The sequence below is a fragment of the Platichthys flesus genome, chromosome 24 (genome assembly GCF_949316205.1).
Source record: "Platichthys flesus chromosome 24, fPlaFle2.1, whole genome shotgun sequence".
NCBI classification, from domain to species: Eukaryota; Metazoa; Chordata; class Actinopteri; order Pleuronectiformes; family Pleuronectidae; genus Platichthys; species Platichthys flesus.
In genome coordinates, this window is record NC_084968.1 from 12,369,809 (window position 1) to 12,384,190 (window position 14,382).

At 44.2% G+C, this 14,382-nt stretch overlaps 2 protein-coding genes across 3 annotated transcripts; both read right to left on the bottom strand.

The window, feature by feature from the left end:
• Positions 1–116: 116 nt before the first annotated feature.
• Positions 117–4,960, bottom strand: fga (fibrinogen alpha chain). Its single transcript, XM_062383625.1, has 8 exons — positions 4,804–4,960; positions 4,085–4,180; positions 3,808–3,991; positions 3,113–3,258; positions 2,590–2,688; positions 2,328–2,489; positions 1,583–2,219; positions 117–1,129 (listed from the first exon to the last, which is right to left on the bottom strand). The coding sequence occupies exons 1-8, from the start codon at positions 4,861–4,863 to the stop codon at positions 432–434; spliced, it is 2,082 nt and encodes a 693-aa protein (XP_062239609.1). The 5' UTR covers positions 4,864–4,960; the 3' UTR covers positions 117–431.
• LOC133949619 (gastrula zinc finger protein XlCGF57.1-like) lies at positions 4,864–9,543 on the bottom strand. 2 transcript variants are annotated; one of them, XM_062383551.1, is made up of 7 exons: positions 9,092–9,543; positions 8,796–8,938; positions 8,008–8,535; positions 6,451–7,801; positions 5,828–5,884; positions 5,541–5,686; positions 4,864–5,003 (listed from the first exon to the last, which is right to left on the bottom strand). In XM_062383551.1, the coding sequence occupies exons 2-4, from the start codon at positions 8,908–8,910 to the stop codon at positions 6,498–6,500; spliced, it is 1,947 nt and encodes a 648-aa protein (XP_062239535.1). In that variant the 5' UTR covers positions 8,911–8,938; positions 9,092–9,543; the 3' UTR covers positions 4,864–5,003; positions 5,541–5,686; positions 5,828–5,884; positions 6,451–6,497. The 2 variants fall into 2 exon arrangements, with proteins under 2 accessions (XP_062239535.1, XP_062239534.1); XM_062383550.1 differs by lacking the exon at positions 5,541–5,686 and having other exon boundaries at positions 4,865–5,003.
• Positions 9,544–14,382: the final 4,839 nt, after the last annotated feature.

The following is a 14,382-nucleotide window of genomic DNA, read 5'->3' on the forward strand; positions in this document are numbered from 1 at the left end:
CTTGAAATAATTTACAATTAAAAACATTTTTGTATTTCGTTTCCATTATAAACTAAAACAAACAATTCCTGTTTTTTTAAAATTGGATCTGAACAAACGGCTCGGACCAGGAGAGCTGAAGTGAACATTGAATCTTTATTGATCGAGCAGAGTTCAGCAGCACGGAGAACATCAGGTTTTTCCATGAACTAACAAACAGGTTACACATGTTTACACAGTGGGTCGACAAATACACAAGTGAAGAAACACAGACACTGGTCGTAAATTATTGTGGGATTTCACAATCACGTCAAACAGATCGATGAAACCACCTTTGATTTTTGTCCTCAAATATTCTTTGACCCTCGTACATCTTCTTTCCTCTTTTATTCTGAATGTCAAGAAAATTATATATTTGATATTCAACAATTTTTTTCTTGCTCCATGCGACATTAAAAAGCAGCTGATCGGATAAACACCCTCACACTCTTCAGGCTGTAGTTCGCGGGTTTATACGTCGACCACACAACTCCGTTTTCCACCTTGTACGGTGAGTTCTTCTCTGGGTCGTATGGGCCTTTGTGATAGATCCCATTCAGGTTAACCGACTGGCAGCTGTTGTACCACCACCCGCCCCCGTACACCGCCGCGCAATTCTCCTCCCACCTATCGTGATCTCTGTCGAAGGTGCTGAACTTCATCCCGTCGTGTGACACGTCGGACTTCGGCGTCACCAGGCCGTCCCCGGCGTCCCCCGTGTACCCAGACACGTGCAGCGGGTACCCCTCCCCCTCAGAACCAACTCTGATGGTGTACTCGGCAGTTGCTACTCCCCCGTCCCAATCCTCGAGCTCCACCTTCATCATGGTCTCACCCTGATTGGTCAACAGGTGGAGGTTCTGGTTGCCCAACCACAACTCCCCCTTCCCCTGCGCGTCAACCGAACCGAACCCGTCGCGGTACTCGGCCCAGGTGCGGTTGAAGCTGAGCGCGCCGCTCTCTCTCTGCTGGACTAACAACCATCCACCCATTAGCCCCTCCTGCTGGCAGTAAACCACCACTATACCCGTGGAGTCCGCTCCGCCGGGTTTGATTTTAAACAGGCCGTTCGTTTCCCCGTTCAGGTGGTGCTGGTGGGCTTCAACACAATCTGCAAACAGAGAGGGGAACACCGCGAAACCGCGAGTTAGCGGGGACCGGCTTGTTCACGTAGCCCTGAACCCAGTGAAGCACTTTCTCACATTGTTGATCAATCTGCATTGAGAGCATCAGCTCAATCCTAATTTCTACTTTGGGCAAAGAAAAGTCTAGAATCAAATTAAAGGCTTGTAGTTTGGGTAAAGTTTAAATGGCGACATTCAGTTTCAGAGTCTTTTTAATCATCGACCCACAGAGACTTTGTTGCTCTCGCAAATTAAACAGTCTCCAATCAAAGAGACACTTTCACAGCTTCTCGGATTTCAAAATGACTTGATTATAAACACGGAATGTGAAAGCAAAGTTTTTTTTTTTTTTAGCTCTAACAACAAAAGGTTACCTAGGGACCTCTAGGCACCCTTGATATGAAATGCTGTGACCACATTGTCGTTTGTGGTTTTGGTACCTTTTCCTACATAATCGGCTTCTCGCTCAACACGCGCGCTCTTCACACTTCGGGCGTGGAAGTCGGGAACGTCCTCTTCCGGATGATCCGTCAAGAACCCATCGATGTCGGAACCGAATAATTTGAATCCAGATTTGGTGTCGTCGGTGAGGCTTCCCTTAGCGCCGCCTGTGTGGTGCGTGGTGGTTATAGAGGAGGAGCTAGAGGAGGTATGGCCAAGGGTGGGGAACAGAGAGCTCATTCCGCTCCTGGAAGTGTCGGCCATGACTTGACACTCGGGGCCTCCCTCGATCACCTCCTCCACCTTCTGGACTGGGCCGGCGTGCGTCTGGACAACTGTCGTCTTGATGCTCTTGGTGCAGGAGACGGATTTGGTGGTCGTGTGGCTCGTGCTGGGTTGACTGTGGGTTCCAAACCCTCCACCAAACAAACCTCCGTCGCCTCTTATCTCAGTGATGGATTTCGTGGGGGAGGAGGCGGAGGAGGAGGAGGAGGAGGAGGAGGAGGATGAGGAGGCAGAACCGCTGCCGGTGGATGACGATGAACCTTGAGTGTAGAAAGTACCTTGGTCCTTGGTGATGGTGGCTGGGGATGCGGGGGAGCCTTCTGCCTCGAGGATCAACTGGATGTTCTCCACCTGAGGAAGACAAACAAGTCAAAATCTTCAGGAGGATCTGAGGATTTATCCTGAAACAACAACTGAGCTTCACTTGTGTCGTGTGCAGATTCTCTCAGTGTCACTCACATCTTTGAAAACATCTTCTTTGTGCTGTGCTGCCCTCGACGGGCCACCACCAGACTTGTAGATGCTGTCAACGATGACGTCCTTCATCTGCCTGCTCTTCATCACGTAGAGCGTCCCCACCGACTGGATGCTCTGAGGCGACCTGGAGTCCAGCTGGTTGATCTGGGACAGGGACAGAACGGATGAAGTTTAGTTCCACAGATGGACTTGTTCTGGTGTTTGCTATTTTTAACCTTCTTAAGTTCCAGAGTTGGGTTCTCACCTGTTTATCCAGCTCCACGTAGCCCTCCTTGTCCACCTGGTGCTCCGAGTAGCTGCTGCAGGAACCTTTGCAGGAGCGAAGCTTGATGTCGATGTCCACCTGACACACACGCAGGAGACATTGTGTTAACATACACAATACACAGAGAATTCCAATATTTGCTCCAAATATACTGTTTTTATTTGTGAGAAAAACTGAATCCCAGCTGCATCAAGTGAAAGCCAGCCGGGGCTAACACCATAAATACATCAGACTATTACTAAATTCAATAACCATAGCTAACCTTTGCTAAAGCTAACTACTGGCCAGAGTACAATAAAAACTGAAGTTTAAGCTTTCATTCATTTACATATGTGTTAATAGTTTTAATTTCTATAAGTTTTGCTAAATTAAGCCAGAAACCGTTTTGTTCTAAACTGCGCTGCTTCTCTTGTTCCTGTGTTTGTTGTGGAACATTAACGTCTGTGACTGTGGTTTGTTCTGGTCCCTGTGGTTTGTTCTGGTCCCTGTGGTTTCTCCGTACCTCCAGCCGCTGCATCTCCACCACCTGGTCTTTGACTCGGTCCTTCAGGGCGCCGAGGAGACGCAGCTGTCGGTCGATCTTCACTTTCATCTCAGTGATCCTCTGGCGCAGACCCTGGGCCAAGTTGTGGTAGCTGGTGTCGTGACCTGGTGGAAGGATGGACCAATCCTAATCAATATACCACACTTTATTTAATATGTTTAATTCAATTATAATGAGTGAATAATGTAAATATTATAATAAATACATTCATTATGTGAATTATTTTAGAAGATAAAAACAATATATGACTCATCAACTATTTCACTTTTACTAAAACCAGGGAGCCGTGTTTTTACGTATATTTTTGGTGTTTTGGACATAAATGTAATCAATTAATATAAATAATATACATTTCATATTCAGGTGCTCTTTAGAGTTGTGTGTAATTAAAAAAAATTCAGTTATTTTAGATTTCATTGCAGACCAGTGGAGTCTTGTATCTGAACACTGAAATCAGTTCATGTAGAATGTTGAAGGCACGGTGACAATATTAGAGAATCAGAGCTATAAATTATTACCTATGTCAGAAAAAATCTATAAAATTAAACTGCTCACAAAAATGAAGCATAAAGAAAAATAATTCATTTGGTTGTGGTTTAAGTCTCTGTGGAAATCGAACACACACACACACACACACACACACACACACTGACCTGAATCAATGGTGAGTTTGTCCTTCAGGTAGTCGTACGTCTGTTTGGACACCTGGTCGGTGGAGCGGTGTTTGACCCGGTTCTCGTCCAGGATCCTGCGGATCTTCTCCACCTTCTTCATCAGACCGTGGTCGTATTTGTCCATCAGACCCTGGATCCTGCAGCCTGACGGGCACTTGTGGCCCTGACGGAGGATTAAAGGGAAACATTAGATGTGATGTGAACGTGTGTTTCCTTTGTCGGTTTGTAGAAGACGCAGGATGAAGCGAGTCCTCACCCAGTCGTCGTCTGTGCAGAAGGGCCACTCCTTCTGAGTGGCACATTTGTCGGACCTGGTGCCGGGCTCCACCGGACGAGATCCTCTCGGGTCGACCTGGACAAACAGAAAAATATGACTTCCATCAAATTCTGGATAAATCTAGCAAGAGATAAATCTGTAAACTCGCTATCTTCATTTACTAGTTTTCCATTAAATTAATATTTTCTGTTGCTGTTTATATATAAAAAGGGGAATGTTTTTTTAATTAAACCTATTGGTAAAATGTATTTAATTAAAATTATCTCTCACTGAGGTTTTTGTGTTTTTTCCACTGTTTATAGGATTTGTTTGGTTTTTCTTTAGAGACAGAGGACATCACATCTTGTCAAAACCTATGGCACAAATTGTGCCTTGTAAATACGGGCTATAGAAATTAAATTTGACTGATCAATCTTTTGTTTGTTTGATCTCAATCTTTCTTTCTTTTTTAAAGGTTAAAAAGTACCACTTGTTTTTTACACAGAAGTCATAGAATCACATTTTATGTATTTATAATCTGAAGTATTTATTCAAGCTGTTGAAGCTGACACGTTCCTCTAACCATCTTTATTATGGAGAGTAGCCTATTCAATCTCATCATTATATTGTGTTGCAATAGTCATTTAAAAGTACATAAGCAAGATCCTCTAAACTACCAGTGGGTAAGAAGTATATACAGAACAGTGATGAAGACTCACCGGAGTGGACGCCACGACACAAACCAAACCCAGACAGACGAGCACTTGCAGCGGCTTCATCTCGGCTACTGTCGCTGAATGATTCTCCAGCGTCCGCGTCGCTTCATTTAAACCCTCAAGGTTCAGTTTCCACAAAACCAGTGACTCACCAGCGTCCGGGGTCACATCCAAGAGTTGAGCAACTTCGATCGATGAGGAGGCTGTCCACACAAAAACACACACACACAGTACAAACACTCACAGGTCAGAATCCACAGGATTTACTGGCATCTGATAAAATGATTTCTCTCAGTAAACGGTGACGGGAACTAAAGTCATGAACTTGCAGGAGAAAATGATTGAGAAATACATCTGTAGGAAAGTTGTTTTCTTTATATTAAGTTATTTAATCCTAATCTCTATAATTGCCTTTTTGCTGAGGGTCAAATCTGTGTCACGTGAAACCAGAGGTGACGTCTAAATGTTAAGATTTACCAAACCACAATGTCCACGGTCCTACTTAGTCAATTTCTAAAATAATAATAGGAAAGATAAATCATTAACATTTATATGTTACATTTCAAAGCAGAGTTACAAGCTGCTTGTCCAGGTTAAAAGTGAAAAACTGTATGAAACAATTCAAAGCTATATGAAGATCACATCAATCAAAGATGATAGAGATGAGAAAAGATTAAAAACCAGATCAGATAAAACAAGAAATGATTCAAGTGGACGTTAAGAACCTGGAGTAAACACACCGTCTTTAAAAGAGTTGATTCTCAGGGGGATTGTTCCACAGAGAGGGGGCGCTCTAACAGAAAAGGCGTTGTGACCTCTGCACTTCAGGACATCGAGCTGGATGTTCACTGACCAACTCAGTTAACGGGAAAAGATCTGAAACGTTCTGAGGAGCAAATCCAGAACAAACAAGCTTCACAGGTCAAGACATAACTGAACTCATTTATTTATGTTTAAATACACATATCTTACATAAATCTTTTTCAGACTGGACATTGTTAGTCAGGATTAGAAAGAGGATTTTTACCATTGAGGTTTGGATGTGATGAGCTGCAGACAGTTGATCAGACGGCGGCAGCAGCACCTAGTGGTAAAAACACGTATTACACATTAATCCTCCACATGGTACAGAGGTCAAAGCTCTTTTTCTTGTAGATACAAGAATTCATTTAATGTACAATTTCAAAGAACAGTTTAATCTGTTGATCCGTTTACATTTAAAACTGGATTTCATCAATTTACATTATTACTCATTGAGAAACAAGAGAAACAATGGTGATGAATTTCTCAGACACTGAAAATTCATATAATCTGTGAAAATGGATCAATAAACATCAGACTGGCCAAATGTGAATTTCACACATGTACCAGCTGAACTGAGAGAGGAGGGCTTGGATCAATCTGTGTCAAATCATCGCAACATGGTCCTTTTCAAGCTCTGATGACTAATGACAATAACAAACAGTGACTCATCATTTTAAAAAGGAGACAATGAGTTGTAGGATTTTTTTTAAACCTTAGAGTTGAATCAACTTTTCTGACCTTCATCCAGCAGCTTGATTAAAGTTATACAAGCGAATCACAAACTATTTAGTCCCATGCCCTGAAAATGATAACATCACATCCGGTCTTGAAGGTTTATCCACTCACATGTTCAATCCGGTGTGAATGTGTTAAACAAACACAACCTGCGGCCGTCACAAGGTCTGTTTGTGCGTTGGCTTCTTGTTGTGAGTTGCTCGGTGGTTGGTGAGATGCTGCTGGAGCCTGAAGCTCCGCCCACAGAGCTCACACTTGAACGGCCTCTCTCCCGTGTGGATGCGCGTGTGCTTCGTGAGGTTGCTCCTGTGGTTGAACTGCTTCCCGCACTGTTTGCAGTCGTGTGGTTTCTGTCCAGAGTGGATCAGCTGGTGCTTCTTCAGGTTCACGGCCTGGGTGAAGCACTTGCCGCACTGCGAGCAGCGGTGTGGCTTCTCAGCCGTCTCCTTGCACTCGTGATCGGTCAGCTCCGGCAGACCCTTGAATTCCTGGCCGCACAGGGAGCAGCGCAGCGGTTTGTGAGTGTGGACGGACTGGTGTGTCTTCAGAGTGGACAGACGGGCGTATCCTTTCCCGCACTGGTCGCAGGTGAAGGGTTTCTCGCCCGTGTGGCTGCGCTGGTGGATGAGCAGGTGCTGCAGCAGGCGGCAGCTCTTGCCGCAGTGTGAGCAGCTGTACGGCTTCTCTCCGGAGTGAATCATCTGGTGCTTCCTCAGGTTGTTCCGGTCGCTGAAGGCCTTCGGACACATGGTGCACTTGAAGGGCTTCTCTCCCGTGTGGGTGAGGTGGTGCACGGCCAGCGACACGTGGATCCTGAATCTCTTGGAGCACAGCGAGCACTGGAACGGCTTCTCCCCCGTGTGGAGACGCTCGTGCTGCTTCAGCTTGGACACCAGCTTGAAGCTCTTGGCGCAGAAGCTGCAGCTGAACGGCCGCTCGTCAGAGTGACTGACCATGTGTTTCCTGAGATCTCCTCTTCTGGCGAACGTCTTGCCGCACTGCTCACATGTGAACGTTTTCTCCCGGGTGTGGATCAGCTGGTGCTCCCTCAGAGTTCCTTCTCTCCCAAACTGCTTCCCGCAGATGGTGCAGCTGAAGGACTTCTCTCCGCTGTGGGTGAGCAGGTGCTGCCGCAGGGTTTGCAGCAGGTAGAAGCTCTTGCTGCACTGTGAGCAGCTGTGACATCGTTCTCGCCGAGCAGCTTTCCCCTCCTGGTTTTCTTTGTGAGCCTTCTCGTGGAGCCCCAAGTGTTGCTTAGTCCGAAACGTCCGGCTGCATCTGCTGCAAGGAAACTTCTCCGGCTGCGTCTCTTCTGAGGGAATCGGCCTTCGGACCAACACGCTGCAGTGATGCCGCTGGTGTCGGAGGACGTTGCGTCTCCCTGAAAAGGATTTCCCACAATCCTTGCAGCGGTGCGACCGTGATTCAGACGCACTTTCTTGCAGGTTCTTCTCTGTTTCTTCTAATTTGTAGAGGAAACAGAAGGAGTGGTAGATTTTAAAGAGAGAAAGAATAAGAAGAAAAGTTAGAAATCGCAGGTTTTGTCAACGCTGATGAAAGAAAGAAACAAGAAAACAAAAGCTCCTCATTTCTTATTTATCGCATTAAGACGATTAGAAAAAAAATTCTGTTGGGAAAAAACTCCCAAATAGACCATAATTATTTTACCTCCACAGCCAGTGTCCACGTCTCCAGTGTCCTGTTGCTCTGGTGTGGTGATGTTTGCTGTGGAGACACTTCTCTGATCTGAGCCGCCTGCTTCCTCCTGACCAGCCTCTACATCGCTCAGCTCAGAGGATTTCAGAGACTTGGACAGTTTATGGTTCTGTAAGTCTGAGCCGCCGTCTTCCTGAAACACTGACGGCGTCCCAGCAGCTGCTGTGTGACTCAGCTGGAGTCGGTCGATTTCTCCAGGATTAGTTCCCTCTGAGTTTGAGTCTCTGTCTTCACACGCTGCCTCTTCTTTGTATAAGTTAATCTCTGACCGGCTCCTCTGTAGCTGCTGATTAGACTCCAACCTTATTTTGTTTATCTTGGTGTCGGCCTTCAGCTGCTCGTTGTCCTCTTCTAACTCACCCTCGATGCTGGGGCAACTCTGCTCTGTGGCCTGAAGCACGATGTGAGCGTTCATACCAGAGGGTTTTGTGCTGAAGGAGAGATCCTCCAGAACGAGGACGGAGACGTCGTCTGAAGAAGCTGAAGAAAAGAGTTGATTCACATAAACATTAAATGACCGAAGCACTTTCAAAGAGTTCAAATTAGGGCTAAACAATATTAGGAAAACATATAAAAACATTGTTGACGATATTGCTTGCGATAAATAAACAAAAGTATACTGTGTTTAAACCTTTTTATACTGAAATATTATATAACAACTATCAGCAACTGTTCCCTGGCGGCTGCATGAAGGGAATATATGTTATAATGGCCACTCGTCGGTGGCAGGAGCTGCTCACCCTCTGGTTCCTGCTGTGCAGCTGATCTCAGGTCTGCCGGAGCCTTCATGCAGTCCTCCAGGTAAACAGACAGCCGCTTGAAGCCCAGCAGGGACACAGCACCAAGAGACGCCATGATGATCAGTCACTGGAATGACTGACAGCTGAAAGACATCAACTGTCAACATCACACGATAAACTGCACTAACCTGAATAAAAGGTAATATACAAATTAAGTGTGATTTAATTTAACAGCGTTTTCAGGACTGAGACACACACACTCACACACACACACTCACAGAATGCTCGTAACTTACGCAGCGGAGTCAGGTGCAGTGCGTTTCCGGGCTAACGTGAAGCTAACCTGCTTCCGGGGCCGAGTCTGCGGCTCGTTTATCATTAAACCCACTTGTTCGTTTATGATCGTTTGAGTCGTAAACGATGTGTTGTTTGGTTTAGGGGACGTTTCACTTGAAAGAGAGAGAGAGACGCGCAGAGCCGCAGCTTTCAAAACAACTCCGGTATGTTCGTCTCCTACTTCCGTGTTGACCAGAAACACGTGTTTGTCAACCAATTAGGAAACGTGAGAGTGAAGAGGAGGCGGGATGTTTCGGGCCAATCGTGATGCGTCTCAGTTCCCGGGAGACGGCACCTCGTGTAGGACAAAATTACGAGAAAACACGTTTTACAGAATGTTTAATTTAAAAAATCTGCTGATTCTGTTTTCATTTATTTGTGATCAATAAGTTTCCTTTTGACTCATTTTATAAACTGGTTACAACGTCATAACACATACACTGATTAAAATGTATTGTGTATATTGCAATCCCCTTCTGAGAACTGTAAGAGTAAAAGAAATATAAAATAAAATGTATTTCCACTTTACCTGACTGTTCTCATTTCATGTTTCTTAACATTTCCACGCAACAACATCTTACAGCAATTTTTTTGTTGTAAACCGACTACATCAAACACTACCATTACACAAAAATCACAAAACAGATTAATCAAGACTGTGAACTGTGACACAGATTACAAATGGCTGTGGACTCGTGGATGTGCAGCAGCTGGTTCTGGTGAATCATGGACACAACGGTCAAACGGAAATAAATCATCTGTCCGTCAGGGAAACAAATCCACGTGACACAAGCATGTGTCTGTGCTGGGATTATAAAAAATAACAACACGCCTGAAATAGAATCTGAGCCTCAGAAAGAAAAGACACCCTGAGGGTCATCTGGCTGCGGAGGAAGACTCACACAATCACTCTACAACACACAAACACACACACTGAAGATGGACGTATGCAAGGTCTCATTGAAAAGACTTCGTAATGATGTTGTTGGTTGTTATTCATGAATTATTCTCTGACAAATATAAACAATATTGAAATCCATTTCCAGATCTGCACCATAATTGAAAGGCCTCAGAAGATTTGTTTAAGTTCCAAATAAAAATCTGGATTTAAATGTGTTTTCTTAAAAAGGAGACTGTTGACAGTTTAAATATTTTAATAGTTTATGTATCATCAGTATTGAACAAAGGATGAATTCTGGTAATGTTGCTCAGTTCACAAAAAAAATTTGTACCAATTGCTGCTAAAAAAAAATTAAGAACACATCTCCAGTAGGTGGCAGTATTTGACTGTTTTTATTACTGGAGCCAAAAACATCAATCTCCCTTTTTGGAAACAATTCAGTTAAAAGTTGTTTTCTGTTGTTTCCCAGGATTCCAACTTGTTTTAATGTCGATCGTGCAGATTGTTAAAAATAGAACGCACGATGTGAGACGTGAAGAGAAGAAGCTCCGGTTTGATAAACGTTCACACAAAACATCAGAGAGAAGAGAAACTGCTTTTAAAAGAGAACGGGTAAATTCTGTTATTAGTATTCAGCCTGAAAACAACCAGGTGTGCCGGGGCTCAACATTTTGACCTCAATACCACACACACTCCCCTGAGAACGTTTAGCAGACACACACACACACACACACACACACACACACATAGACAGAAGGCATTCTCGCCCCTGGTGCCCTGGAAGATTACATCCTTCTCCATCCATTTGCAATTTAATAGACGCACACACACACACACACACACGCACACACAGGTTAGTTTCTGTGTTCCTGTGACACTCGGGGGGATTCCAGTCCGTGTTTGCTGGGAAATTAGGTCCCAGCAGGAAAACTATTTAGATCATATCAAGGACACGAGAATCATCACCCCCCCCCCCCCCCCCCCCCCCATGACCAGGTCTGTTCCATCCCTGCATTGTTTTCTGAATGTTTATACAAGTAAAGAAAACACTTAATATACAGTCACTCTCTGGATATGTTTGTTCACTGGTTTTCCTCTCTCTCCATTTCCACCTTCCCTCTGATAATAATTGGCTCCTGATGCATTTTTAATGTGCAGCCACCCAAACCACAGTCGGCCTAATGCTGAGTGCCAGTGTGTGTGTGTGTTTGTGTGTGTGTGTGTGTGATGGAGAGAAAATGAATTAGGTGCGATGAGATCTCCATAAATTATTTTTGAATATTTCTCACACATCGCTGGTTTTCATGTGAGAGTGAAGAAGAAAGAAGATAAATAACCAACAAGACGTTCTTCATATCAACTTCATCTCATCTTCTTCACACGTAACCGAGTGTGTGTGTGTGTGTGTGTGTGGGTGGGGGTTTGTGTGTGTACTCCTTAATCTTCCATTTGTTTGTCGTCAAAGCGTATGAGGGTAAAGTAATTATATCCACGTCGTTCAGTTGTTGTGCGTCGTTGTTGCATATTTTTCCAAACACGGGATCAACTGATGTGTTTTGTAATTGCACAGCAACATAAGGAAATGAAGACGTGCTCACACAATCATAATCCAGTCAGATGATCATTAAATCACAAGGAAAACACCGGTCACAGTGGATATATAATTATGCTCGTGTCCACACCCGTTCCATCATGTTTGTTTGGACGCTGATCTAAAACTAACAAAGATCTAATAAACTGTTGTTTCTCTATCGAATCCACGTGATCTCAGCTACACATCACTGGTAGTCACTGGTGTGTAGCTCAATGTGTTACCGTACAGCAGCTTGTCAGAAACAGATCTCACAACGTTTAAAAAAAGCCCAAATCACACCAAATCACACACACACGCATAATTATCATTACGCTGAATATTTTCATGAGGATTCATGAATTATTCTCTGAGAAAATCATCTAAATTTTAAATAAGGTTGAAATTATTTCTGGGAAATAGTTGTTTCCTCACACATCCTTCCAACAAGTTTGCATGAATTCCTGTATTAGTTTTTAGTGCAATCCTGCGAACACACAAATAAACAAACACACAATGTCCTTTGTGAAGGTAACACCGTTTAGATATTCCAAGTTGTTCTCACCTTTGAGGATATCCTCACTTTCCTCACTCTTCTGAACTTAATAACAACATTGAGACTTTATAAAATGTCCCAAACTTTCTAAAAAAGTCCTCGTTTTGAAAACCTGTCCTTGCTTTTAGTAAACACCCCGAAGCGACGGCTTTAAAATACAGCAGCAGATCAGTGGTTCTTAAATTTACAGTCCGTGAACTGAACGTCTATTTTACATTTCTGCCCCGACCAGCTTTTAAAATGACCTCGCAGGCATCCATCAAAATATTCTAGAGGATCAGTTCACACAGATTGTCGTCTGTTTGTCCATAGTTCAGGTTATACAACCTATTGAGCTTTGTGAATTATCCTGAATAGATAGATTTACTGTATTGATCCCAAGTTGGGAAATGATTCCAGCATCTCAAGGGCATTTCACAAAGAGCAAAAGAGTCAACACAAGAGAGAACAGAAGCTGAATGAAGAAATAAAATCAATATAAGTTTCTATAAAACCAACATGTCACAGGAAGTCAGCAGGCGACCTGGAAGTTTCTGAATAATGTACAAGTCTTCGTTTGTCTTCACAGTAAATCATCCGTGTTATAATAAACTAGAAGACAACATTCACCCACTGAGAAAGTGGCTTCCCTCAGAGCAGAGCCGAGGTCAGAAGGTCAGCACAGACTCAGATCTCACTGTTTCTACCTTGTTGTGACACACGGGCGCATGTTTCCAGCCGGGGACAGGTTTCTGTAATCCAGAGGATATTGTGATGTTTGGACACAACACTTGCAGAGATTATCAATAATGAATGGGCTGAAGGGAAAGACTCTGCAGATGGAAAATTAACTCTTAACATCACGTCTTTCCTCTGAGGACGAGGACGTCGCTGTTTATCGACTGGAAAACATTAGATGTGGACAGAACGTTTCTTTCGTGAATCAACGGGAATCAGGATCAGATCCCAAAAACTGAGATAATTCTTTCTATTCAGGCAGAGATCAGAAAGTTTCATGTCCTTTTTAAAAGCTTTCTCACTCCAACAACTTAACGAAACAGAATGTAGTGTGTATCGCAGCCGGTCGTGAATCTATTCATGGAACAGAAAGAAAAACTTTGAGTAGACAGAGTTTAGGGACAAGCTGGGAGCTGAACCAGGCAGCTGGACACTTCTGCTCTTCTTGTGGCCCGGACAAATGGATGTGAACCCATGTGGTTAATGGTGAACATGGCCCAAATAGCACAAAACTAACTGGGGCCACCTTTGGCTGACATGCGGTATTGCTCTGGTTTACTTGTGGCCAAGATCCATCAAACAGGAGCAGGCCGCCCATGTGCCACCATACCTCAAGGTGATTGGCCCGGAAGTGGGACATGTGGCAGACATGGGCCAAATCTGGACCAAGGCTAGTTTGCAATGCGGGAAGCCAGACGCCCCTCAGGCTTTGTATGGAACTACATTTGGTGTCAGTCCATCCAACAGGTGGTTTAGATATTTAGGTTTCAACCAAAGCTTCAGGCCGATCATCAATTCCCTGGTTCTGGTTCTATCTGAGCACCACGGCCCAGTTGTTCCTGCTTCTGTGTGTTTGATAAGTAGAGGAGCTTCCCTCGAGGAGCGGGGGGGGGGGGGTCCTGAGCTCATGGGGAACAACGCAGCTTGTCTCTTTACATCATCCCGGCGTCGTGAGTTTCTACAAGGCCACGACCTCGGCTCCGGCTAGAGCTTCCCTCGGCTCATGTTCCGTCTTCTGCCTCAGATCTGAGGTCTGTGGACATGTTTGACCACGCAGTAAATTATTGCTCAGATGTAAATGCAAACTAAGAGCAGGAATTTACAGCTGCATGATGGGAGTTTTGATACCAGAGACAGTACTGTTTGTACTGTGACTCCAGGCCGTGACTTACATTTAACTTTGACATTATATTATTTGTGCATTTTTACCCAAAAATTACAAAAACACACAACTTGATGTGTGTTTATGAGAACTTGTTTCCTCCGATTACGATCAGACCGTTTTATCAGAGCAGTTTGTTTCAGTGGAGCCTTCGAGTCACAGACGGCGACACAACAAAGAAAACTCTTAAATGATTTCAGTCGACAGACGAGATAATGTTGGGACAAGAGCTCGGAGCAGCTGGAGGAGCTCCAAGAAGTGCTCGCTAATCCGGAGTCAACACAACACAACACAACACAAAACAACACAACACACACAGACTGGTTCCCTCTGTCCGACTTCTCA